Genomic DNA, 25956 nt, shown 5'->3' with positions numbered 1-25956 from the left:
AGAAGGTAAAATTGACTTCTTATTGTGAAAAGAAGATAATGGAATATTCCAAGACCATCTCACACCGACCGGGCCGCCTCCCTTGTCATAGGCTTTTCATTTCACTTTTCCAGGATTGCACGTCGCTGGGTTTGAACCGTGAATATCCGACACTTCCCAAACAAGTCGGAATCCGTCCATTCACTGTGCCTTCATGACAGGTAAGTGTCCTCTTTTGAAGAGTTCTCGAAGATTTAAGAATCATGTTGTTACCGTTGTGTGGTACACTACTGCTGATGCTGGTAGCGACTTTCGAAAGGGATAGTTGGTTTAGTCATGGTGTTGATTTGTATGAAAATTTGAAATGAAGAATAGGATATTTCTGACATGAGTAATTACGTGTACGAAGTAGAAACATTACATAAAATAGAGCTCTTGTAAACCAACCCATACCCAGAAATCTTACCATCAGGTACATGTATAACTTTTATCAATTTCTCGTGCGTCGGGACGTTTTTATATCCATGTTATTGTCGGTGAACGTCTATCATAGGACCTCCCTTGGCCCATGTGCTTGGCCGTATTGCGATGTTGTTGACTAAGTCCTACAAAAGTCACTGACGTATGTGAACTTGTAGGCCTTGCAAAAAAATCACTATTTACGTACAATGCGTACTGCTATTAGTATTGGTGTAACAGTACACCCCAAATTTGTTTTATAGATAACAGACATACAAACATACCATGTTATTTGATTTACACGACCTCTTGCTGATAAACAAGTGTAAATGTTCATTGATATGCCGAAGCTTCGTTCGTCGTTGTGCATGTGGTTTTCAATTTATAATTTTCCATCGGCCTTGCTCATTCTGGAGTTGTGGAAAGTTCTGGATATGGAAAACGTATGTAATATGTAGCAAGAAACTAGTATGGTAATCCCAAACAGCTTTTTTCGAGTGAAAGTACTCGCCATGGAGCGCCAATGGTTCAGTGAAAACAGTTGTAAAATGTATTTTTATGTCAATGTCGGTGTCAGATGATGTTGGAATTAAATTATTAATATATCAAGGAACAGTCAACACAGGCATCCTGGACATTTTGTTTCTTAATTTTTGAAATAATCGTAAAGTGGTCAGGTAACAAATAAATGTAATCAGAGCAAAGGAGAGAAAATGATTACATGGGTTGTAATTTTTTTCAGGGTGTTGGAAGACATTTTTGTTGTGTGATTAATAACATGAATATCAATTGGCCAGTGACCTTATTAAATGTAAGTTGATATGTTATAAAAGAATATAAGTTGTAGATACAGCTGTAATACTTCCTGTCGTGTAGTTCTCTACTCTGAAATAAGTTGTTGCATAGATACTGGACAAAATCTGCTGTGTAAATGGTCAATGTCACAATAAGGAAAAAGTACAGTATATCAATAGTGTAAATCATTTTGGGGTTGCTCTGTTGTTACAGTTTCATACTACTTGAAATAGGATGAGGGTGATAAAACTAAAGCAAAGTAGTTTTCATGTACTGGGTTCTCCTCTTCAAATCAAAGACTATGGTAGGTGTTCAGTTTAAATCTAGTTAGACCTAATATTATGGTCCTTCCAAAACAACCCCCCCCCCCCCCCCACAAATCCTTGTCTGTGGATAGACACAAACTAAAACTATTGTTGCAACATGTTGATGCACCAGTGATAAGCTATTGAATGGTGTTGGTTTAGTTATAGTCTCAGTAGGGAGGTGTCTCTGAAAACTAGTTTATTTAGTGCTGTTTTAGCACTTCCAATGTTTACACTATGTTGATCACAGGGCAATCAGAATGGCACATCTCATCCTCCACTTGTGTAATCTACCACTTTGAAAAACAATGTATTTAGTTTGAGGCTATCTTAGTAAACCATAGACCCTCCACCAAGGTTGGTGGAGGGTCTATGAGTAAACCAAAGGCTGGATTACCAGTGTCCTATATCTAGTTTCATAAACAACTTATACTTATAGCCATAGGTAACATACTCAATACTCTCCCTAGGTACAGAGTTCTTGTCAAGAATAAATATGAAAATCTACACTACTGCCAGATTTCACCCCTCTGTTACCATGGTTCCCAAACATCAGCAAAAAACACTAATATTTTGTGTTTCATTACCTCAAAAACAATATCTACATGTAATGGCTGAGGCTAATTTACTCGAAATGTTGTCAGCATATCTTCTCCCCACTCCAATAACATAGATTTTTTTATTGTACATGAAATGAAATTTAAGAGTTTGGTCAGGGTGCAGTCCCTCATTTCATGGTCTCAGGTCAGGGACAGATCATTTATAAATATATATATATCCAAGCTAGAACACCAGACCATAAAATTGGCAAGTTTTTTTCTGGAAACTATAGCATATTACCTACACGGTGATTTTGCGAAGGTTGGGGAACCCCGGTAACACAAAGGGGAAAAGTGGTAAAAGTTGCATGGTTTCCAATACAAATTACAATCTACCATAATTTTGTTTGGAAATCCCGGTAAAATAATGACTGCGGAACCCCGGTAGATTTTATCTACTTTCTGTCCTTAACAAAAACACAGCCACAATTATATTTTCTAAAATATGTCCAGGCTTCATAGAATAAATTATTCTAGCTCAATAGAAAATATCCTTTTCTGTTGCAGATTCTTTTTAACTTTATGCTTTGTAATTAAAACAGGTGCAAAACATTTTTTTATAAGAGAAATTTTGCAACTTGGTTGTATTCTGTGCTGTCACATGTACCTTTAAAATATAAAATCAAACACCGGTAGTCACTTATTTCCTGTTTTAATTGTAAGATTTTCATGGGAAACAATATTAATAAAAGTATCAAAATTTGTATCATACTTCAAGATATGGTATTAAAATATATCAGCTTAATTCTTTTAAGATCTGCCAATCACTTGGAACCCAAGAAAATTGTAAATTTTACAATTACATGTACATGAATTTGATTCTTTTAAGTTTTACCATCCATGTGCACAAGCCCTGGACTAAAATTCAAACATCTGTGATCTCGATTTTGAATGTTAACTTTTGTTTTACTGGTTATAGTAAAGTTTAGTTTTCAATTTAGAATAGATTTCTCACTTTAAATTACATTTGTACAAACATACAAGTTGTTTTGAATCTAAAATTTTATATCTTCTACACATTTTTTGAAGCAAAAACCGTGAAATGAAAATTAAGTTGGATTTTATCACCCTATCCTTCACTCTGTCAAGGACATGCCAGGGTGACTGCATAATTTGTTTGACTGATCTTTGACCTTGCTAGCTGAAGGTCAGAGGTCAATATGATTCTCATGACAACACACACTGGCAAGTATTTGTACACGTTAGTATTTTACAATACTTGTTGCTGAACAGTGGGAAAAATGTAAAAAATGTTCTAGTCTGTCATTTTCATCATTTTTGTCACAATGATGGCCAAGTGATTTACAACTAATGAAAAGTTTGTTTCATACATATGATGTTTAGATATATTTCTGTAGATTTTTTTTTAAATTTAAAAGAAAAATTGTTGGAACAAAAAAGCAAGGTTAATTGGGTCATGGGAAACACACAAATAACAACGTTGCTATACTAAAGAAAAGTTATATGAGTATTATTGTTCATTTAGTTGGAAAGGTCTGACCATTGTGTGCCCCCTGTCATATTAAGAGGAAATACAGCTGTCAGCTACCAGTCAAGATTGTAGCAAATTGATGAATATGAGTTTGTTAGACTAATTATAGTGTTTAGGCACCGTGGAGTCAACAAAATGCTTCTTTATTAATATCAGTACTGAAATGTATATCTTGAGAATCAGAGATTACCATGGCAACAGTTTGCGTCTTTGTTAATTACAAAAATTGTTGAGTTTAGATTTCTGAGACTAAATAGGTTGCAGCTACTGTAGTCAATAAAATGCTTCATTAAGTATCAGTACTGAAATGTATATCTTGAGAATCAGAGATTACCATGGCAACGATGATGCATCTTCGTTAATTATATTTACCAGAGTGAATAAGACACTTCCTGAATATCAGTGCTGTAAAATATGAATATCTTGAGAAACAGATATTACCATGGCAACCATGTATCTTAATTGATTATTAAGCGATAACATGTACATGGCTTCTATAGCAAGATTCATATGCGACATTATATTCAGTTGGCACATTGACATGTTACCATGGAAACCAGACTAATGCTCTTAAACAATGAAACCTTTTTTACTGTTACACTGTGTAGTGCAGAAATATAATAATTACATATAATCATAAATAAAATGGGGAAGATTTACTCCTAGAAAAAATACACTGAAGATGAAATATGTATTGAAATAGAGGCACTCCTTTAGAATTGCCCCCTGTGTGAGTTCCTGTAATGACAACTCTATTGAAAATATTGACAGAGATGGTATGAAAACATACAGGAGTGTTGTATTTATCCTCACTAATGTGCTTTGATTTACAATTTCAAAAATTGTCAAAAAGGAAATAGAGTTGTTTATATTCAACAATACCCACAGTATGACTGTACGGAAAGTCAATGGTTTATAATGTAATAACGTTTTTATTTTGTATGTAACATTTCTCTTGAGTCATCGACTTATGACATTTGGAATTTCTTTCAAATCTTACTTAGTTTTCCAACAATGCTGTCTAGGTGAGGCTGTATTATGAAATTTAAAATTATTTTTTGCCATAAGACATGTAAAATTTCTCTTTAGTCATCAACTTATGACATTTGGAATTTCAAAAATTTTCAAAATCTTAATCAGTTTTCCAATAACACTGTCTAAGTGAGGCTGTATTGTGAGACTTCAAATGATTTTTTTTTTGATGTCATACATGGAACAAACATTTCTCTTGAGTCAGTGACATTTAGGGATTTAGGGATTTGTTCAAATCTCACTCCAATTTTCAGTAATACCGTCTCAGTGGGGTTGTATTTATGGGATTTAAAATACTTTGTACATTGTACATCGTCCTAGAAACATTTCTCTTGAGGCAGTGACATTTAAGTTTTTTTTTCTAATTTCAGATAATGACATCTCTGAGAGACTGTATTGTGAGATATATAATGATTTAATGATTCTCTTTGATAATTTGTACTTGTAACGTTTCATATATTTACACAAATTTTGAACCAATTATATCTCGGCAAGGCTATGTTGCATATGATGAGTAGATAATTTGCTTACATTTCACATACATGTACATTATACATAACATTTCTTTTGACAGTTGAGAGACTTCGAAAATTATTCAGATTTTCAACATTTGTTGACAGATGAATTTGAATTTTATCCTGATTTCCAAAGTTGATTCTGCAAATATCATTCTGCGTACATGTATCTTATTTTCTTTCTTTGTCATTCATACATTCATGTCATTCATACGTACATTCATATGTCTCATTTTTTGATCAAGTACAATGTACGAGATATGTGGACTCGACATATTACTGTAAACCTGGAAATTAGATACAGATTTATTTTTGCTAATTTCGCTGGAAAACATAGAACGCAAAAATAAGTAGTGACTAAAATGCCTACTTGTATATAAATACAATGTACCAGTCTGGTATTTAGTAAACAGTAGTCTGAGAACTACATGTAACTGAAGATTGTTGCAAAATATTTTTGTTGGAAAAAATCACAAAATTTTCTTGTAATGAAAATACGTGGGTGTACAATACATTCTACATACATCTCGTTCTTTGATCATATACACTGTAAGAGGTACAGGGAGATATTATTAAACACATAACATTTTATCATGTCAAGCAACATGTATCTCACTTCAAGTATGTAGACATTTTTACATGTAGATACATAGGTTATCAATCTCTTTACATGGTAACAATCTTGTTGAAGTGGCTGTGAGATTACACAGCTTGTTTTTATATCAACCTGTCAACAAGGTGAAATTCCATAAAAATCATTTGCTTCCTAGCATAGGTTGAAGTGTACGTGAGTGATAATGGGTATAAATTTCAAGTTTTTTGAAAGTCGGTCGAGTTGTAGACTGCCTGCAATGACGTTATTGGTCTGGGATTATCAGCCTGCCATAATATTTGAGGAAAGGGAGATTAGACCACGCCCACAACGGCTGATCTGTCAGTCTAGTAGTCTTCACTTTTAAACGTATACTGGTACAAATTGCTTTCGTAATCAGAATCAGATTGAAGATCTCCGCAAAATTGGTTCTGACGTTTTCATCATATTCATAAAATTAGGTGTGATGTAGGACCATTTCCTGTAGTCTTCATGGTATTAGGTATTAGGTATTCCTTGTTTGACTGGCTATCATCGGTAATTAGTCGAGAATTTTCAGATCTGATCCTGAAAATAGACGCAAACCTCAAATTATACAACTCTGGTTCATTTTACTTGATTCTGGTTTGTGAGGTGCTGAAAAGTCAACACTACCATTCCAGGTTTTCCAAGGTAGGTTTTGTGACAAGTTTTGTATTAAATGTACAATTGAGGGGAGGTAGGAGAGGGAGGGAGGGAGGGGTGCTTGATCTCTACATCTAAGCGCAATAATTATAGTGGCTGATAGAAAATCAAATTGATTGCATCATTGATTGAAATTTGAATGAGTACAGAATTATGATTTTTGTTTGAGAATCAAATGTCCTGATGACGTTTGGTGACAGGATATCTTCCAATACTGAAATGGTAACTATTCAAGCCACACGTAACTTGAAGGAAAGGTGATTTGAAATAGCTCTTCATGAACATGAACTAAAAAGTGATTTCTGTCAAAAGAGAGGAAATTTAATTAAATACTTCTCCAATAGAGAACTTGCAATCCAGACTGAGCATGCTCAGACACAAAGGACTATGGGAGTATCGGTGGTTATCATAATATCTTATCTGGAGCTACCGATGAAATAAACCTTCAACACTGGTCAGGGTAAACATGAATTGATTATTGGTGGTTATAAACAATGTAACAATATAGTTTACAATACTATCTGATTAGTGTTTATAATCACATTTCCCATGATGCAACATTCAACATGGCGGGTTTGCAAGTTCCCTATTAATAAAATCAAGTGTAATCAGTTTGGCTACAACACATTTTGTCACAATTTTCAGTGACTTGTACTATTTTCATAAGGCTATTTCTTGTGTTTGTTTCTCCTAACCCAACCTACAAGGTAATGTAGTTACAGCTACAAATGTATAATGTGCTTTGATAATAACGCAATAAAAGAAATAGACAACAGATAATTTAATTGAATGGATTGTAAAAGTAGCTCACATAATAATTGATGACAAAGGGTGGGTATTACAGTATAGTATAGAATCTATTTTTGATTTCCTACTTCATTGTCTTCCTATAGTATTGATACCGGGATATCCTAGTGCATGCATTGACCCTTTGAGTTGATAACACATGCTGATGTGGTGTTAGTGCCAGCCAAGTGTTTAGCTCTAAGCTAATGTGGTGTAAACATACATGTAGGAGCTGGTGCAGGCGTTAACCTTTCCGGTTGCTGGTGTCACGTGTGGTGTTAGTGCCAGTCCAGTATTTACACTGAGTTATCCTTTAGGGCTGATACTGGCATTCACTCTTCCAGTTACTAAAACTTGCTCGTGAGGTGTTAGTGTCAGCTCAGTGCTGCAATGTATGTTGCTTCATGCTGGACGTCAAAATTTCCAGTTGCTAACACATGCTGGTGAGGTGTTAGTGTCAGCCCAGTGTTACTTTGCAGTATACTGGACATCAACCCTTCCAGTTACTGTTGCTATATCATGCTGGTGTGGTGGCGTTAGTGCAGCCATTGAGCTCCATGGAGCGTGGTATTTTAATTTACATAGAACTGGTCAGGCATTAACACACCCAATTGCTATCATATGAGGAAGGCTTACTTAGTTCGAAACCAGCCCAGTCACAAAAGTGGTTATAGAACTGTAGATTGTTGTTTTGCATGAAGCAGATTTCTCAACCTTACATTGCATGTGATAAATTTGCTGTTAGGTTTAACCTTTATCTACAACCACATGCACAAACTAATCCTGATATTTGATATTTAAGGAGGCGTCTTTGATATGTAAAACATATTGCAATGATATAAATATTTTAAATATGAGTAATAGAAGTCATAATATTATTATTCTCTGAAACGAGGGATTTATCACCGTGTATTCTTAATCATCATACAATCTTTTCTCAATCAACCCCCCCCCCCCCCCACCTTTTCTAATAGTTCTAATTTTTCAGACAGCGTGATCAATTTCAAATGTGTACAGTACATGTAGTACTGTAAATACAAGGCATGCATATATTGGGAAAATTAATGTTTTATTGAAATTTCAATAGTTGTAAAAAATTGACAAAATACTATAAACAACACTGTAGGGTATAGAACTGGTACAGGTATTTAATCCATCTAATCGCTATCATGTGATGGGGAGGCCTTATTTAGTTTTAGACTTGCTAGCTCGAAACCTATTTTTTCAGACAGAAGTTATGACATCTTTATTTTGAGAGATTGACTTATTTTGGATGAGATATTTCTACAAATATTCATAATGATCAAAGCTGGCAATATCCAATAAAAAATTGTGGTAATGAGTCACATTTTATTATTGATTATGAAAAGTCTGAAATTGTGTGATAGAGGATAATGTTTCATTTTCTTACAAATGTCAGCTGTTTTATCAATATCGTAGAAAGTACATTCCCTCATTATTTTTAACCCCTCCTACTTATGCAAAGTTTATAGAGATAATGTTTTCTGAAGAAAATGATATATTGCAAAGACTGGCTGCAGTTTTGTTCTGTGCACTCTCCTTGAGAAAAGAGGCAGACAGTATTATTTGAGCCTGTGACGTTATATCTATTGTACCATACATGTATGTACATAATGTTCAGATTTGTATTTTGGCCACGTAGTATATACAATAAATTACGTTGTACAAAAGGGAATTTCTAACTCTCAGGAGATGCTGTCGAAACCGTAAACAATGTCAAAGGTCAGAATGCAAATTTTTTTTTAATGGAAATAATAGTACAGCCATAATTCTGATTTATTAACATTATAATATGAAGTAACTGCAGTGTATGAACCATGTGGGAAGTAAGTTTTTAGGAGACATTTCAAAAAAACATTGTTCGCTATTTATATTTGAATTTTGAAATGTTTAAGATCATGACGCAAAGTTTTACATTCTTTTAGCTTGGTGTGAATGTGATAAGTTACTATATTACTCAATAATGAAATGTGTTTTTGATATAAAATAATGTGTGTATGTATATAGTAGTCATAACTTCTTGACATAGGACAGAATGCTTAGATTCCCCACTAAGGGGCCTTTGTCGACTTGTAGTGACAACACCCTTAGGTCATGAGTATAAAGAAGAAAAAATATTGGCAAATCTGATGTGGTGAAAGCAACTAGATGTCTTTATTTACCTCTATTTTGATCAGTTTGTGTCAGTTTGTTTTGTTCCGGGTGATCGCCGACTTCTGTGACGGCAATCACCCGGAACAAAATTGACAGTACAAAAGTAATTGAAATAGAGGTAAATAAAGTCTAGCCACTTTCACCACATCAGATTTTAATCAGATTGATCTGTATGACACTTGAGTGCAAGTGTAGCATACTGAGGCTATTTCAATGAGGCTATTTCAATGAGTACTTGTTGTGTTCTTTGTGGCTGTAAGTTTGTGGAAGTGCAGCATAAAACACTGCAAGGCATGAATGTATCTGTATCTGTATCCTGCTTCTTAATACATTGTACAAGGTACAGTTTAAATTCCCTTTCTCCCTTGGGGTATTTGTTTGTACACATTTAAGTACAAGTTGGGAGAAAGAGGATTTTAAATGTCTAAACTTATAGATATGGTAGTTATGGTGACCATAGCAGTTATACTGACAGTATTTTTGCAAACTTTGACACATGAAAGAAAAGACAAGAAAAATTATGAAAAATGCAAAAAAAAATACTTGTAAAAAAGTTACATTTATTGCGACGGTAATCAACGCTACAATTATTACAGCAATGCAATGTAGGTATTTTTTCTTTCACTGTATACTAGTATTTAGTATCCTTTGGCATATTTCTATTGGTGTTAGCATGATTGCAGGTTAGACCAGGGCTGAAAACTGTATGGCGTTTATTGAACTACAGTATACTAAATTGGCCGTGACCTTTGTGTATGTAAAGATTGACATAGCTGTCTACTTATGATACTGCAAATATATTTCTAAAACAGAGAGTGTCTCGTCAAAGCCGTGAACGGTGAAATTTGAGTACAGTGGTCACAATAATTGTCATAGTTTTGACGTGAGACAGCATGTTGGATGTAATTTCATCTCTGAATGCAATCACAAGCCTGACTTGTTTATCAGAAGATGAAGAACCTAACTCTGCCTTCTATGACCTGCAAGCCAAGTTGTATGCATTTGAACAGAAAATTTTATTTTCGGATTTATTTTCTAGGTGCAAAGGCAACATGTGTTTACTTATTTATGATTTTAACATTTTAAATATGATTAAACGTATGATATTAGCATTAAATATTTCCATATTTTTGATAATTTAAACTTCTGCAATGACAATTATGGTATTCTATAGTTTATTCTGCAGTCAGAGAATATGTATGACTTAAAGGGGAACACCACTCCATGAACTAGATCTATTTTCATAAATTTTGGGTTCTGGAGTCATTTCATGATTTCATATAACATAGATTTTGCATGATTGCCATGGAAACACCAAATTGGAACTCTATTGCACCTCTATTGTTCTCACACTGGGCCACCATTGCATCATGGGAATTAGCAGACATACATATGTATTAGATGCACAATGAATATTCGTGACTGTTTATCTAAAGGTAATAAGCACTTAGGAGTCAGGAATATTGAGTGTGCATCTAATAAATATGCATGTCTGCTAAGTCCCATAAAGCAACCGTAGGTGAAATACAGTTTCAATTTGATGTTTCCATGGCAATCATGCAAAAATTATTACCTGAAATCATGAAATATTAAAACTCTCCAAAACCCAAAGTTGATGAAAATACCTGTTTTTCTTGGAATGGTGTTCCCCTGTAAGGGGTTTGCCATGGTGAGTTTACTTTACACATTTTCATTGGCTTAAGGGGTTGGAGGGGATGAGGACAGGTAATAATTTATCATGCAGTATATGAAGTGTATGAATCAGATGTAAACTGCTCTTGCTTCATAATATTAATAGCTGGAAACCATTCTTATTCTGAACTTGTATCAGTAAGTCAGTACTTATTTATAACTCTCTATTCTGTTCCAGATTTATTTTGTAATTGTGTATTATAGAAGATGAATTCAAGATGTGTTACCATGGTAACTTATGTAATCAGTGTATTTTACCTGAAGGTGCATTTCAGTGGAGGTAAGAAACAACAACAATCAGATTGCTAGTTATTTGATCTTTATAAAATAATGTCTTGTTATTTTTATTTTAAAAATGTTTATGTTTTTGTTTTGGTCTCTGCCTATACACAAGTAATCACTTCCAGGCATTTATAAGTCGTTATTGAATAGATCAAGAATTATCACTTGCAAATGTAGTTGTGTAGGCTATGGGTCAGATGTACATACATTGTATATATGACAATGATCAAGGAAATATACCAGGACACTTTCACACTGAGTTGTATTTGCTATAGTCTGAATGCCAATGTAGTTTCTAACTAAACCACATCAAGTCAAAGTCCCTCAATCAGCACAAAAAGTTGTTCATCCAATCAGTGAACCCCAACTGTTATAATGATGTAAACAGTGTATAAGTAACATCCTGAGCTGACAAATATATCATATTTGGACATTATGGAACTGCCCCAATAAATACTAACTTTATGAGGGACTGTGTTATTGGTTAGAATTTTGTGATTGATTAACAAAGACATGATGTTAATGACTGTGTGGGTGGCTGTGGATGAATTTTAAATTTCATCTCATGCATCTCAGGACTTCTAGAGTAACAACATTGACTATATTGTGAGCGGAGGTGTAAATGGTAACGATACTTGTGTAGGAACTAGACTGTGAGTGGAGGTGTAAATGGTAATGATACTATATAGTATAGGAACTAGACTGTGAGTGGAGGTGTAAATGGTAATGATACTGTATAGGAACTAGACTGTGAGTGGAGGTGTAAATGGTAATGATACTGTATAGGAACTAGACTGTGAGTGGAGGTGTAAATGGTAATGATACTGTATAGGAACTAGACTGTGTGAGTGGAGGTGTAAAGAGTTGTGGCTTTTTATTAGTATTTACAAATCCACTTTCAATTTCTCATTGAAAACTATATTATAGTTAGAAGCTTTTTTTGTAGATTTCATACATGACGTGTTATCTTTCTTGACCTTTGACCTTACCAGGAACAGCTGTACCTCCTATCTGTGAACCACTGGTTGGATATTTATGCGAAGATGATGTCACTTATAATCAGACTGCATACCCCAACTATGTTGGTCATACAAATAGCGATGACGCAAATTTGGAACTTCACCAGTTTTCTCCATTGGTACAAATACAATGTTCTGTATATCTTGTAGAGTTCTTATGTGCTGTGTACCATCCACCATGTGATTCCTTAGGAAAACGGCCTCCTTGCCGGTCAATCTGTCAATCCTCATACAATGGATGTTACTCAGAAATGGAACAATTTGGTTTTCAATGGCCATCTGAGCTTTCATGTTCTCTCTTTCCGGATTCGGATGATCCTGAAGTTTGTTTTGGCACTGTTGAAGTTATGACAACAGTCGAGAGTCCTCCATCTACAGGAGAAGACAGTACGACCAGTTCTGTAATAACTGAAGTGCAGAGTGTAACAGCGCCCTCAAATGAGACCGAACAAAATGTCTGCGAACCACTCACGAGTGACTTATGTCAAAGTCGTGTACCTTACAATCAAGCGGGTTACCCGAACTTTATCGATGGTGGCCAGAATAGTGTTGTAGCTGAGGAACAGCTTCAGGAAATCTCACTTTTATTTCTTCTTGACTGTTCTCCTAACTGGCCACTATTTCTGTGTGCGGTGTTCCACCCACAGTGTATTGACAATGAAGTCTTGAAACCCTGCCGATCCTTCTGTCAAGACACATATGATAAATGTGGAGATGTCCTGAGAACATATAGTTTTGAATGGCCAGCATATCTCAACTGTAATAATTTCCCAGATTCTGAGGACCCTGATGTTTGTCTTGGAATACATGATGCAGAAACGACAACACCAACCAGTCATGTTTCTTTGACTTTTTCAACACAGTCTATAGCTGAAACAACAACTTCTACACCAGCCACAACTGTTCAGTCTGGTAAGTGATTAAAGTTATAAATATGTAAATATGAAAGAGTGTTGGTCCATGATACATCATATTGTGGTCATCAGAAAGACAAAAGATTATTGAGTTTGGCCACTAGGTGTGATGATCAGAGGTAAATTTTGTACCTGAGGGCCATGATTTTTGAGTACTATAGCCGACTTAAAATATCAATGTTTTACAGCAAAGGTTTTTGCATTTTTATCAATTCTGTTAACTTTGTTTCAGATCAGACAATTTTTAGGAATCTCGGTTTTTTAGTTAAATTTTGTTGCCTGCTTCATGTGCTGCCGTGTGATCTTAGCCCTAAGTGACTCCTTAGTGCTTATTACTTGCAGTGACTACCATGAATATTCATTGTTCACCTATTGAATTTGCAATTATTCTGACTCCCATGTGACACATAGCAGATATCCCAAAGTGAGGCAGAAGTTCAAATTGGTGTTTTTCTGAAATCATGTGTAATGAAAGTGATGTAAAATTATGAAATGACTGTCTAGAACACATAGTTCATGATAATGCCTTTATTTCCCTGACTGGTTTTCCCTTTTAATATAGCTGTCACTGAATGTGTATTTTATACAAAATTGAACCTAGATAGATATAGACCGTGTTACTATCAGAAAGGAAAGAAACGTGAGATAAATCGAGAAATGTACTTTGTATTATATTTATCAGGTTGTCCAGATCCCGGTATTCCAGCTGGTGGCTTTACGAATATAATAATTGGAGGCGGTACATACCGGTACCCAGTACCTGATGGTGGTATGGTGGCATTTGGATGCGATACAGGATACAGTCTAATCGGATCTCCAGTGTCAACATGTCAGTCGGATGGAACTTGGTCACTGCCAGTACCACAGTGTATAGGTAAGACCAACAAAGTACTTCTTCATTAGATTTATCAAGATCATACAACTGTATTTGTCAAACCAAATTATCAAAAGTCCATAGTCGAGGATGCTCTCATCAAGGTCATTAGAATTTCCAGAGAGACCTCATAGTTGGTCAAATCCAGGGTGTTTAAAATGGAATGCAAATCGGAAATAAACTATTTAAACTTTTTGCTGTTACTTTGTTCGATAAAACTCCAACCAATTCTCAGTTGAAATGAATTTAGAAACTCAAGGGTCATCATACAATTTTTGAAATAGAGGTCAGAATGTTATGCCAGTAAAGTTATGCCAGTATGGTCGCTGAATATGGTGGGAAAATAATAGATAGTCGGTTTCCTTGAAATCAAAATGGTGAACCCCAAAATTTCTTTTATTATTTCAAAAGGACCAGGCACAAACTTCTAACTGGCAAAATTTGGAGAGATTTTAAGAACTTTATTAAAATTTGTTTGATGGGGAGATGGGGCTCAAGCTTAGAACAAGTTTATACATCAGGGAAAGGTTTCTAGCAAACTCATCAGGTTAGAGTCAGAATTTGAGATTTTCATGGAAAGCTAAAAATTAGTAGCATTCATAATAATTTTCCTGAATCCAACCGTCCTTAGTCAGTATTATGGTCTTACAGAGACTAAAATTGGTTCAATCACAGCAAAGGTTAGTTTTTTAATTAAAAAACTCGACATTCTTTAGTGTGATTCACAATTCATCGCCAGATCTTAACATTTCTTAGCTGTCATCACTTTCAATGCTATGAAGCGAAATACTATAATGCAGTTCTCATTAAATTACTTTTGTTTTTCTATGGTTAAACTCTATAACAATTTCCTATATTTCTTGTCTGAGCTCTTGCCATTCTTTCTCTTGCTTCCACTTTTTAGCTGATTGCACTGATCCTGGTCTTCCAGCCCATGGTTCCCAGCTTGGGACACCCAGTTACAAAGCTTACACCATTGTTACATTTGAATGCAATCGTGGCTATGAATTAGCTGGAGCGCATATCATTACATGCAATGATGGGTCATGGAGTCATGCTTTACCTCAATGCATTGGTGAGTATATGCAAATGATATAACATATGCAAAGTATATGGTAATTGTGCAAATGATATGATAAATATGCAACAAAACATATGAATAACTGATAATTATGTTGCCTGCATTAATACTTTTCAAACACAGAGTTAATTGGGCTTGTTCAACTTTAATCATCCCTTCAAAATTTAAAAATTTAAGACAACAAAATTTTCAACAGAAACAAAGTGTGAGACAAAAAGTGTTCCTGCTGTCTGCAGTCAAAACATTGTCCAAAATTCCTATGAAAAGCTTTTGTTCAAAAGTGATGTACATGTACTACATCTAATTTTAGCCAAATTCTAACATACAATCATTCTTCTTTCATTCAAAGAAACCTTTGTGCATATATTTGCTGTATGCACTGCAAACTTTCCTGTCAACAAAGTCACACCTTGAAATCAATTCTGTTTATAATTCACCTTGTTTTATCTAATTTTTCTTACAATTGGTTGTTATTGAATTTGAAATGCTATTTTTTCTTCAGAGACCATTAAGTTAATCTTTAGCATTAATAAATCTGTCAGCTTAATTTTCAAACAGAATGAAAAATAATAAAAAAACAGTGCATGACAGTTGCTATCAAAGTATTCATGCTCGTCCTTACCACATTTCTTTACTGACGTACATATGGAGCTACATGTTTCAAAATCCCAAATATAAACTACTTACGGAATGAGGTTGCAGATTTATGATGCAACTACAATTAATACCCATTCCTTGTACAGTCACCTGATTGTGTACTTGTAAAACAGTGACCACCTATTTTTCTCATCACCCAATGCAACCTTCTGTTCATTGAAGCTCATTTACATGTCAATGTCATTTGGTACATTTTGTATGACATGACTCGTTTGATATTTAATCCACAGGCAATAATTTTGCATTGTGACATATGTACAAATGTACCAATGATTATTTGCATCAATGCACACACACACACACACACACACACACACACACACACACACACACACACACACACACACACACACACACACACACACACACACACACACACACAGCTCAGATTTACTTCTATACAATGAAAATCACAAGACCTGAAACAAAACGTTATCCAGCTCAACAGAAAATGTAGCACTGTTGGTAAGATATTTGTCACACATGACGATACAATGTAGCACTATTGGTAAGATATTTGTCACACAAGATGATACAGTGTAGCAATGTTAGTAAGATTTTTTGTTGAGTCAGCCGATAAAATGTAGCAATGTTAGTAAGATTTTTTGTTGAGTCAGCCGATAAAATGTAGCAATGTTAGTAAGATTTTTTGTTGAGTCAAACAATAAAATGTAGCAATGTTAGTGATTTTTGTTGTCAGCTGATAAAATGTAGCAATGTTAGTAAGATTTTTTGTTGAGTCAAACAATAAAATGTAGCAGTGTTTGTAAGATTTTTGTAAAGCCAGGCAACTGTTTGTTTCATGTTTCATTATTTTGTATAGTATTCTGTTTACTCACTTTTCTATACTTGATTGTATCACCATCACCGTATGAAGCCACTGTGAAACTTGTCACCATATTTGAATCCTGTACATTTTCTCTTAATTCTTAGTCTCTCTGACCCTCAGTTTTTATTTCTTGAAATTTTCTGTCACCTTTCACCGTTTTTCTGTCTTCATTTACATTTCAGTCTTCTGTGAGGAAATAAAGATCCCACAGTGTCAGGGTTTGCCTTACTTACTGACTGGTTTTCCCAACTTTGCCGGTCACCATTCCCAACAAGATGCCAAATCTTATCTCACTCTTTATTCATCCCTTCTGTCTTCTGACTGCGATCCTAATCTACATCTGTTACTCTGTTCAACATTTGTACCTTCCTGTCAGCTCGGTTCGACTTTACCTCCCTGTCAGTCGTTTTGTCAGACAACGTATTCTAATTGCATCGATACTTTTCGTGATCTGGGACCTCCTTGGCCTCTAGAACTCAACTGTTCTGCGTTACCTGATGATAGCTTGGACTCTGAGCCTTGTCTGTCTCCACCACCTTTTATCCGTCCAACAACTAAAACAACAAGTATGACAGAGTTGACTTCAACGACAGGTAGTAATATACTATCTGCATGCATGTATATATAGAATCTCAAGTATTGGTTACTTTACATGCATGATGTCAAGTGTTCTGCGTGGTATCATGTTGTATAGGTAGTATGTGTGTGTAGTGCCTGTGTGTGCACATACATGTATGTACACACATACATGGTACACATTATCCACATATATACAATGTACATGCATCCTTACATCAATACATTCACCATGCATGCCTGCATACATACATACATACATATACACACACATACATACATACATATGCACACACACACACACACACACACACACACACACACACACACACACACACCGTGACACAAGGAATTTGATAGTTTGTTATAGATAGTGGATGTGCATGTACATCTGTGTGTGTTATATTAATTGCAAAACAACCAAACAAGAATTAAAATAATTTTTTTTTATTTTTAATTTTCAGTTTCATCAGTGCAATGTGAAGACATTACCATACCAACCTGTCAGAGTTTACCTTACACTCAGACTGGATTTCCTAACTTATTCGGCCACGAATCTCAGCAAGAAGCAAGGGATGCTGTAACGCAATATGAACCATTCATAGGAATACCATGTCATGATGATCTAAACCTCATTTTATGTGCTGCCCTCATACCACGCTGTGAGGCAGGACGTCTCCTGCCTCTATGTCAGTCTCTGTGCCAGGAAGCCGAGTTGCAATGTGGGCCATTACTTAGACAGCTGGGATATTCATGGCCAGCTGAGTTAGAATGTTCACAGTTTCCAGACTCTAATGACAGCAGTGTTTGTGTTGGGAGTGAGATACAGCTACCAGCTGTAACGACAACTGGTAAGGGACAATCACACAAGCTCAATAAACAAACTTTGTTCATTTAGGCCAACCCCCCCCCCCCTCTCTCTTTCTCTCTCTCTCCCTCCCTCCCTCCCTCCCTCCCTCCCTCCCTCCCTCCCTCTCTTTCTCTCTCTCTCTCTTTCTCTCTCTCTCTCTCTCTCTCTCTCCTCTCTCTCTCTCTCTCTCTCTCTCTCTCTCTCTCTCTCTCTCTCTCTCTCTCTCTCTCTCTCTCTCTCTCTCCCCCTTAAACAAATGTTCACAAGTGTGTCATCAATATGTTTGATATATTATCATTGAAGGCGTGCAATTCTTGTGTCGAAATTTGGATTTCACATTGACGCCAGACCCCCTCCATCCCTAAATGAAGCAACAATGTTTGTTTATTGAGCTTATGTGGTATAGTGCAATCATTCGCTGAGATTTCTTGAAAAGCCCACTTTGGATTAGGATTAAAATTTCTCTGCGAAAAAAAAGTTGTCTGGCAGTTGTCAGAGTTATAGAAAATGTTCAGAAGAAAAGGATAATCCTATGTGTAATCCCTATGATTCCACTGATAAGATAATACTATATGTGAACCTGGGATTAAAACCTTGGCCTTTAACTCCACTATTTTGTAGATTTCTTGCAACATCTGATGAGTTTATTTTCATATTTTGTACTTATATTCCTAGGATTGAGAATACTTATTTGATATTTGTGTATTAGAAGATGACATCTTTTTTCATTTTCCTACTTTTAATTAATTTTGTGGGTCACTTTTAATCAAAATGATATTTTTGACAATTTACTATAGACTTCTGTCATTCATTCAATCAAGTTCATCTGTGCTTCAAATAGAAAAATACTCAATTATAGTAATGAGAAAAGGGGTTATAGACGTTAAAGTGGCCATATGGATGAGGATTGGGTATTCATTTTGGATTTTTAATTTATAAAACAATTTTGCCATGGCTTCCTATTTGAAACATCAATAGGAAACAACAGATACCAAGTCCTTATTTGTATCTCAATAAATTGCAATAGGTTAATAAATGTCAAATTCTTGGCGTACAATAACAAATTGTTTACATATTTTTTAGCTGCCTTTACTCTATCGAGTTACCCACACTGAGACTTGGTATCTGTTGTGTTTCACATTGATTTTTCAAGTAGGAAGCCGTGATAAAATTGTTTTTATAATTTAAAAATCGAAAATAAATACCCAATCATCATCCATATGGCCACTTTAAGAATGTTAACTCTCTGCAACGAAATTGATATTAGTTTATTCAATCACTTCAAAAACAATTATTTGTGCACTGATAATTCTATGAGCTTGTGTCATAGTAATCAGCCTAGTGTTTTTGACTTGAAGTCATTCACATACACAGACATTTTCCCACGCATGTGTAGACTACTGCAAGTTCAGGTACGTTATGATTTACGCACTTACAAAATTTCATTTTTTTTGTGAATTGTAGAAAAAACAACGGAAGAAAAGTCAACCACAGTACAGACAACAACTAGTTCTGACTTGGAGAAAGAAACAAGTGTTTACCCCGGAGATAAACAAACAACTGCCGAGCCCAGAGACGAACCAACCAGTGATAAGGGTTTTATTCGCTGTGATGCCAAACATTCTACTGATTATTGTCATAATGGTGGAACCTGTTTTCAGTTGAGGATTGATGGAACCAATGAGATGCGTTGTCTGTAAGTCTTCTCTTTACTATTTGTTTACATGGAAACACATGACAGAACAAATACAAATGATGTTATATATGTGTACACATAAAATGGCAGTAAAATTGCGTGCATAAGGATGCCATCATTGGGGTCATACTGAGGTCATATTTGTGCATTTTTGAAATGTTTTACAGATATAGTAAGTCTAGAAATGTTTCCTATTTTCTTCATTTACAGTTGCCATAGCAACTTTACTGGGAGGACTTGTGAGGAAAAGATATTGACGCAAGCTGAGAAGAGAAAACTAGGTACAAAATTTCCGATTTATATTGACTAAATCTTTGTTGTTCAACCAAATGTGGAGCAGAAAATATGAAATTCTATACGTTGGAAATACTTAGTATAAAACTATTGTAGAATGTTAATGTCATTAAAGCTACACAAACTGCAACTGGAATATTTTATTCTTTTAAACAGTTTTGTGAAATAATGACTTATTTCATCTAATTCACCCTGTGCCGTATTGAATCACCTGTTGGTAAACATATTTGTGTAGCAGTACACATTGTATGGTGCATAATATACAATCAAATCGATTTTCAGGTCCACACCTTAAAACAGCGCCCCCAACATGATCATGATTTCAACCCGTTACTGTTCTACTTGTGGATAATATCGACCACTGATTAACATGCACAGTGTCTAATTATTGGTGTAAACAATTTACAGTGAATATATTGTTGGTTGTCTGATCTTAAAAATAATACTTCAGTTACAGCTAGTGCAGCTCTAATAATTATCATCTGGCATTGTTAGGAAAAGTTGATGGCGTAGTACAGGTGTCCTGGACATTTTAGTGTACATATGATATACTAGATTATGTCATCAAATCGCACTATGTCTGAATACCAGGTTGGAATTCTGTTGATAGTAACTTTAGTGATGGTTAAGTTTACTTCAGTATGTAGAATATGACAGGTATCTGATACTATATGATGAAAAAAAGGGAGTTGAAAAAAATACTTATTTTTTGTAACATTTTTCTGTTGTATGTTTTTTTTTCACCGTACAGAGGAAGAAGAAAGAAAACGTAACATATCAATCGGTGTTGGTGTTAGTATTGCCTGTATTGTAATGATTGCTATACTGGTTGTACTTGTCATATTTTGTAGGTAAGTACAGGAGGAGGGGGTGGTTGGAGGGGGGGTGGGGGGGGGGTGAAGGGTGTTAGTATTGCCTGTATTGTAATGATTGTACTTGTCATCTTCTGTAGGTAAGTACGGGGGTGGGTGGGGGGGGGGGTGGTGGTTGGAGGGGGGGTGTTAGTATTGCCTTTATTGTAATGATTGCTATACTGGTTGTATGTGTGATATTCTGTAGGTGCAAATGTAAGTATGGATGATTGGAATTTGGGTGTGATTGGTTGTAGTGGGGATGGGGTGGAGGTTGGAGGTAATAGAGATGGGGTGAAGGTTGGAGGCAGTGGAGGTTGGGTGACGATTGGTGACACTGGGGTTGGATGTTGAAGGTTGGAGGTAGTGGGGGTGTATTTGTATTGCCTGTATAGTATTGATAGCTATTCATATTCCAATAACACCACACACACAAACATGGATTGAATGTATGAATCTTTCAATTTTGAACAGAAAACATGCACCAAGAAAAGCTCGATATTTTTCAAGTCGACCAGATGTAGCTGTTTTCACAAATCCTGCATATGATGATGTTGCTATGACAGCGAAAGAAGGAGGGTCATTTAGGAAAATTAATAAGGTAAGATTCCAATAATGTATCTTTGATATCCAACTAATGGGTGTTTTGCAGTGTATTATGAACTGTTTGTCATTTGCTACACATGTACTAAATGTATACCATGTGAAATATCCACACATCAAAGTGCAGGCCTGACTAATCATAAGCAAAATAGCTGAGTAAATATCAATGTTATTGTAGTTAAGTTATTGAACAAAGTAGACAGTTTGAGCACTGTCATTTGTTTCTGCATCACCAAAGTCGTTAAGCAAGGTTTAAGCTGGGGTTATGCCCCAATCAACCCAGCTGTATAAATGAGGACCAGTTTGCTATGTGAATGCGTTAATCCTGTGGATTGTATGCTCCATACTGACCTGAAGTTATATTAGACAGTTGTGACATTACAGGTCCATGCCAGTGATAATAGTTGCATAGTACTTTGATCACAACACTTACCCTGGAAGGCTCTTTCAAAAAAGTTTACCAACGTTAGTATTACATAATTATACATACATACATACATACATACATACATACATACATACATACATACATACATACATACACACACACGCACACACACACACACACACACACATACATACACACACACACACACATACACATACACACATTGATCAAGAAGATAAAACTCATTTCACTGTATCTGAGTTTGTGTACACATCACAGTAGTTTCATAGGGAATCAAATATTGTTACTTTGAATGAAAAAATTAATTTGTTTTCACCCTCAGGACGATGACCCAGTGTACCAAGAGGCTGCTAACACAGAAGGAAAACCAGCAACACAGCGCATTAGTTCCGAGTACGATAACGTGACTACTCCAGAAGGTCCGTATCAAGAAGAACCAAATGGTGTCATCGTAGAAAATAAATATGCGGAACCTGCAGCATACTGTGAACCTGTAGAAGATGTTCCAGCATCACCTACTAGCGATACGAGTATGGATTTAGGTCATGCAGATAACCTCAAGAGGTCAAGTTCGGTAGAGAATTCAACGCATCAAGAATTAGACGGGACACAAAATAAAAGTGACTATGCAACGTTAGATATCAAGAAAGCAGGCTCTGTTCAATTGTAGGAAAATTGTACTAACATATTTATTATGTAATTTTAATTAACATAAATCATCTTAATTAACATAAATCATCTTAATTAACATAAATCATGTGTTTTACTGAAATCAGCTGTGTGAGATCATTTAGGGTAAAAAAACAAAACGTTTGTAGAACAACTCATAATGACCGTACACAAATTAACATGACATTAATTAAAATAATTAATATGTGACACTAATTAGCAATGATGTTTCTACATTATACAGTAGTCTGGTTGTATATATAGAAATACGATGGACTGTATTCGTCCATACTTCACTGAGGTCAGTGACAGCGTCACATTCAACTCCAAAATGAGATCACCAGTGGTCATAATCAGTTCAAAGGTCGATTCAAATGTAGACGTAGAATGACCAGGGTATATCAACCATATTTTCTGTTCAAAGACAGTTATTTGGTTTGTGCATGATTAAGGCTAGTATAACATCAGACTGTTTTCAACATACAAATGTACATGACAACATCAACTACCAAGTATATAGCCTAGCCTGTCACACTTGTGGATGGAGTTATGGCGACATTAAAATCCACCAGCATAACAGCTACCAATGGAAATATTGTTTTCTTATCAATGGCTTCAAATAACATATTTTGGACCAGTTAGTTTTCTTTCCCGTTTTCCAATAACATGTGCGAATGATCATATTTTATATGACATAGATAAATTTACATAAAACAATCCACCATGCCGTACTTAGTCAAAAAGCACTGCATAATGTGTGCAACCATGAATTTTCTATTGTGTGATGTAAACACAGTGTGTGTGTTTGTGCAATAATGTTCAGCTTTACTCCACTAATTATATTAATTGTAATTTGTACTATGTCACAGAATTGTAATTCCACAAGTACTGTTTGTAGATATATTGTCACCTATATTTTTGTAATTTTTTAGAAGCTTAGGATATTTTTAAAATGTGGTTGTTTGTAACTGAACAACAAAACATGTATATAATGGTCAACATTAGTCAGTAATGCTGCCCCAAGTATATGTAAAACATGTATATTTTAACTACCAGTATAGTGTGAAGCAAACAGTGCCCTCAGTGGCAAGAAAAGGAATAGTGACACCTCAATATTGTAGCAACAAGTATCATGAACAGTCATTCTCCTTCCCAGAGGTCCGGTCTTGGCACTACCGGTAATGCAAATATGAGTGTATATGAAATAGCTGTGCTTTCTGTTTGCAGAGTAATAAAGTGTCACCTGGGTTGCGTTCGATTTGCATAATCATGATTTTTATTAATCTGACATCATTTCTGGAAACGAGGTTGTATACAAAATACTCAATCACAATCATGATTACTTACATGAAAGTTTGACACATTTCTTAGATTATTTTACATCATCAAAATGTTTACAATGATAACAAATTACCAATCTGACCAATCACAATTTATTTATATAATGTTTTCTGACATGTCTAACTTGCCATCAGCTATGTGCTCATAATCCCCTCAATGATATTACGTTGTCCGCCATCTTGTAATCACGTCAATCATGGTTTGGTGCATGATTACTGTGATTACCAATCATGAGTGTGATTGGTATTTATCAATGCAAAATCTTGATTGTGATTGTGCTAATCGAATGCGACCCAGTTGTTCCCATACTAAACAGCGCCCTCAGTGGCATTAAAATAATTGATGTTTGTACTAAATATGCCAGGAAAAGGTGGTAGTTGATTTCTTCCCTGTCTGTGATTTAATGTAGCGTAGAATGAAAATGTTTACCTAGATATTGTTAGATTACTAGAATTGGTTTCCAACTTTGTCTCTACATTTGCTATAACAGTGACAGACATTGTTGAAGTTAGAGATAATATCAGCAGTAAACACCAGGGTGTACACACTTAGTAGTTGCCTTTTCTGGAAATACTAGCTCTATGATCTTCGATGTATTTTTGACTGATATGGCTGCTATGATAGTATAATTCTACTTTAGACATATGCAGGTATTTAAAACAGATTCATTCAAACACAAAATTGATGAGTATATATCTCTGAAAAGAAAGCAAGACTTAGCCCTGAAAAAGCAGAAACTCCTTGTATAAAGTTGTTCATCAGACAGGCAAATCCATTGACAACTTATTAGTATCCAACTGTGATAAGATAAAATCTTCAAGTAATTTACTGTACACTTCCACAAGTGAAGGAAATTTAAACTTGGAGACTAACTTTGAAACCAATGCTGGTAATCTATCAACATCTATGTAAATATTTTTTGTTCGAGTCTAGATTAAATCAACTAACTCTCACAGAATAGGCTAGAAATCAGATTAATAATTAAAGATATTAACAGAACCTCAAGAATGAAATAATATTATTTGTATTTTATTACTAATTTTATTTATTTTATAATCATGTCAAAATGAATTGTTGTAGAAAAAAGTGGATTTCAGTTTTGTTTATTAGACTGTGTATTTTATACAAATGGTCAAATGGAAAGACGTGTTTGTCTTTGATAAGGGGACTTAAAGTGGTCATATGGATTGTGAGTGCAGATTTTAGGGTGTGGACCCAAAAACTCAAATTTTATTGAATTTATTATACCATATTTTGTGTACAGCTATACAAATTTGTGTACCCATGGGTAATTCACTGGGTGTGTGATAGTACAAACAAGTCATTTTATCAGTAACCAGTTACAAAAAAAGTTTCCAGTTGCACCTAATGCAGCTTTAACAAAATTTCCTCACATATATTAAAGATAGGCAGACCAGAATAATGAATTCAATAATGGATAAATGAAATTGGTTGCTATGGAAAACTCGTACTTATTGTAAAGTTTGTACATTCACCAAAGTATACCCTGTAATTTTAAATATTTAGTCAGTTTTTGTAAGCTTGGAAATTATCACGCCAGTCAGTATTTATGTATTTTTATATAACTATATGTTTTTATAAATGAGTGGCATTTTTTATACAATATAATAAAATCAACTCTTACTTGCTGTAGATGTTGATGTTTTTACTTGCTGTACATGTTACTTGCTGTACATGATGGTGTTTTTACTTGTTGTATGTGATGTTTTTACTTGCTGTACAGGGTGGTGTCTTTAATTGCTGTTCATGTTACTTGCTGTTCAGGTTGGTGTTTTTACTTGCTGTACATGTTATATGTTGGTGTTTTACTTTCTGCATGTTACTTGCTGTACTTAATGGTGTTTTACTTGTTGTAAATGTCACTTGCTGTACATTTGTTGATGTT

At 35.0% G+C, this 25956-nt stretch overlaps 1 protein-coding gene across 1 annotated transcript; it reads left to right on the top strand.

Annotated features, from left to right (window-relative positions):
- Positions 1-70: 70 nt before the first annotated feature.
- LOC144452126 (uncharacterized) lies at positions 71-25934 on the top strand. Its single transcript, XM_078143150.1, has 10 exons — positions 71-200; positions 11284-11385; positions 12380-13318; positions 14003-14194; positions 17802-18188; positions 19652-19883; positions 20094-20164; positions 20929-21028; positions 21503-21629; positions 22363-25934. Exons 2-10 carry the CDS (start codon positions 11313-11315, stop codon positions 22708-22710), a joined length of 2469 nt encoding a protein of 822 aa, XP_077999276.1. The 5' UTR covers positions 71-200; positions 11284-11312; the 3' UTR covers positions 22711-25934.
- The last annotated feature ends 22 nt before the right edge of the window (positions 25935-25956 follow it).

The sequence above is a fragment of the Glandiceps talaboti genome, chromosome 22 (genome assembly GCF_964340395.1).
Source record: "Glandiceps talaboti chromosome 22, keGlaTala1.1, whole genome shotgun sequence".
NCBI lineage: Eukaryota > Metazoa > Hemichordata > Enteropneusta > Spengelidae > Glandiceps > Glandiceps talaboti.
The sequence above is the reverse complement of the archived record's forward strand: the minus strand, read 5'-3'. Positions and strand labels throughout refer to the sequence as shown.

Bases quoted from the DNA above. Each gene is read 5' to 3' on its own strand.
- LOC144452126 (XM_078143150.1), top strand. From the start codon at position 11,313: ATGAATTCAAGATGTGTTACCATGGTAACTTATGTAATCAGTGTATTT. The intron at 18,189-19,651 runs GTAAGGGACAAT...TGTGAATTGTAG, and splicing joins ACCAGCTGTAACGACAACTG to AAAAAACAACGGAAGAAAAG. The intron at 21,630-22,362 runs GTAAGATTCCAA...TTTCACCCTCAG, and splicing joins CATTTAGGAAAATTAATAAG to GACGATGACCCAGTGTACCA.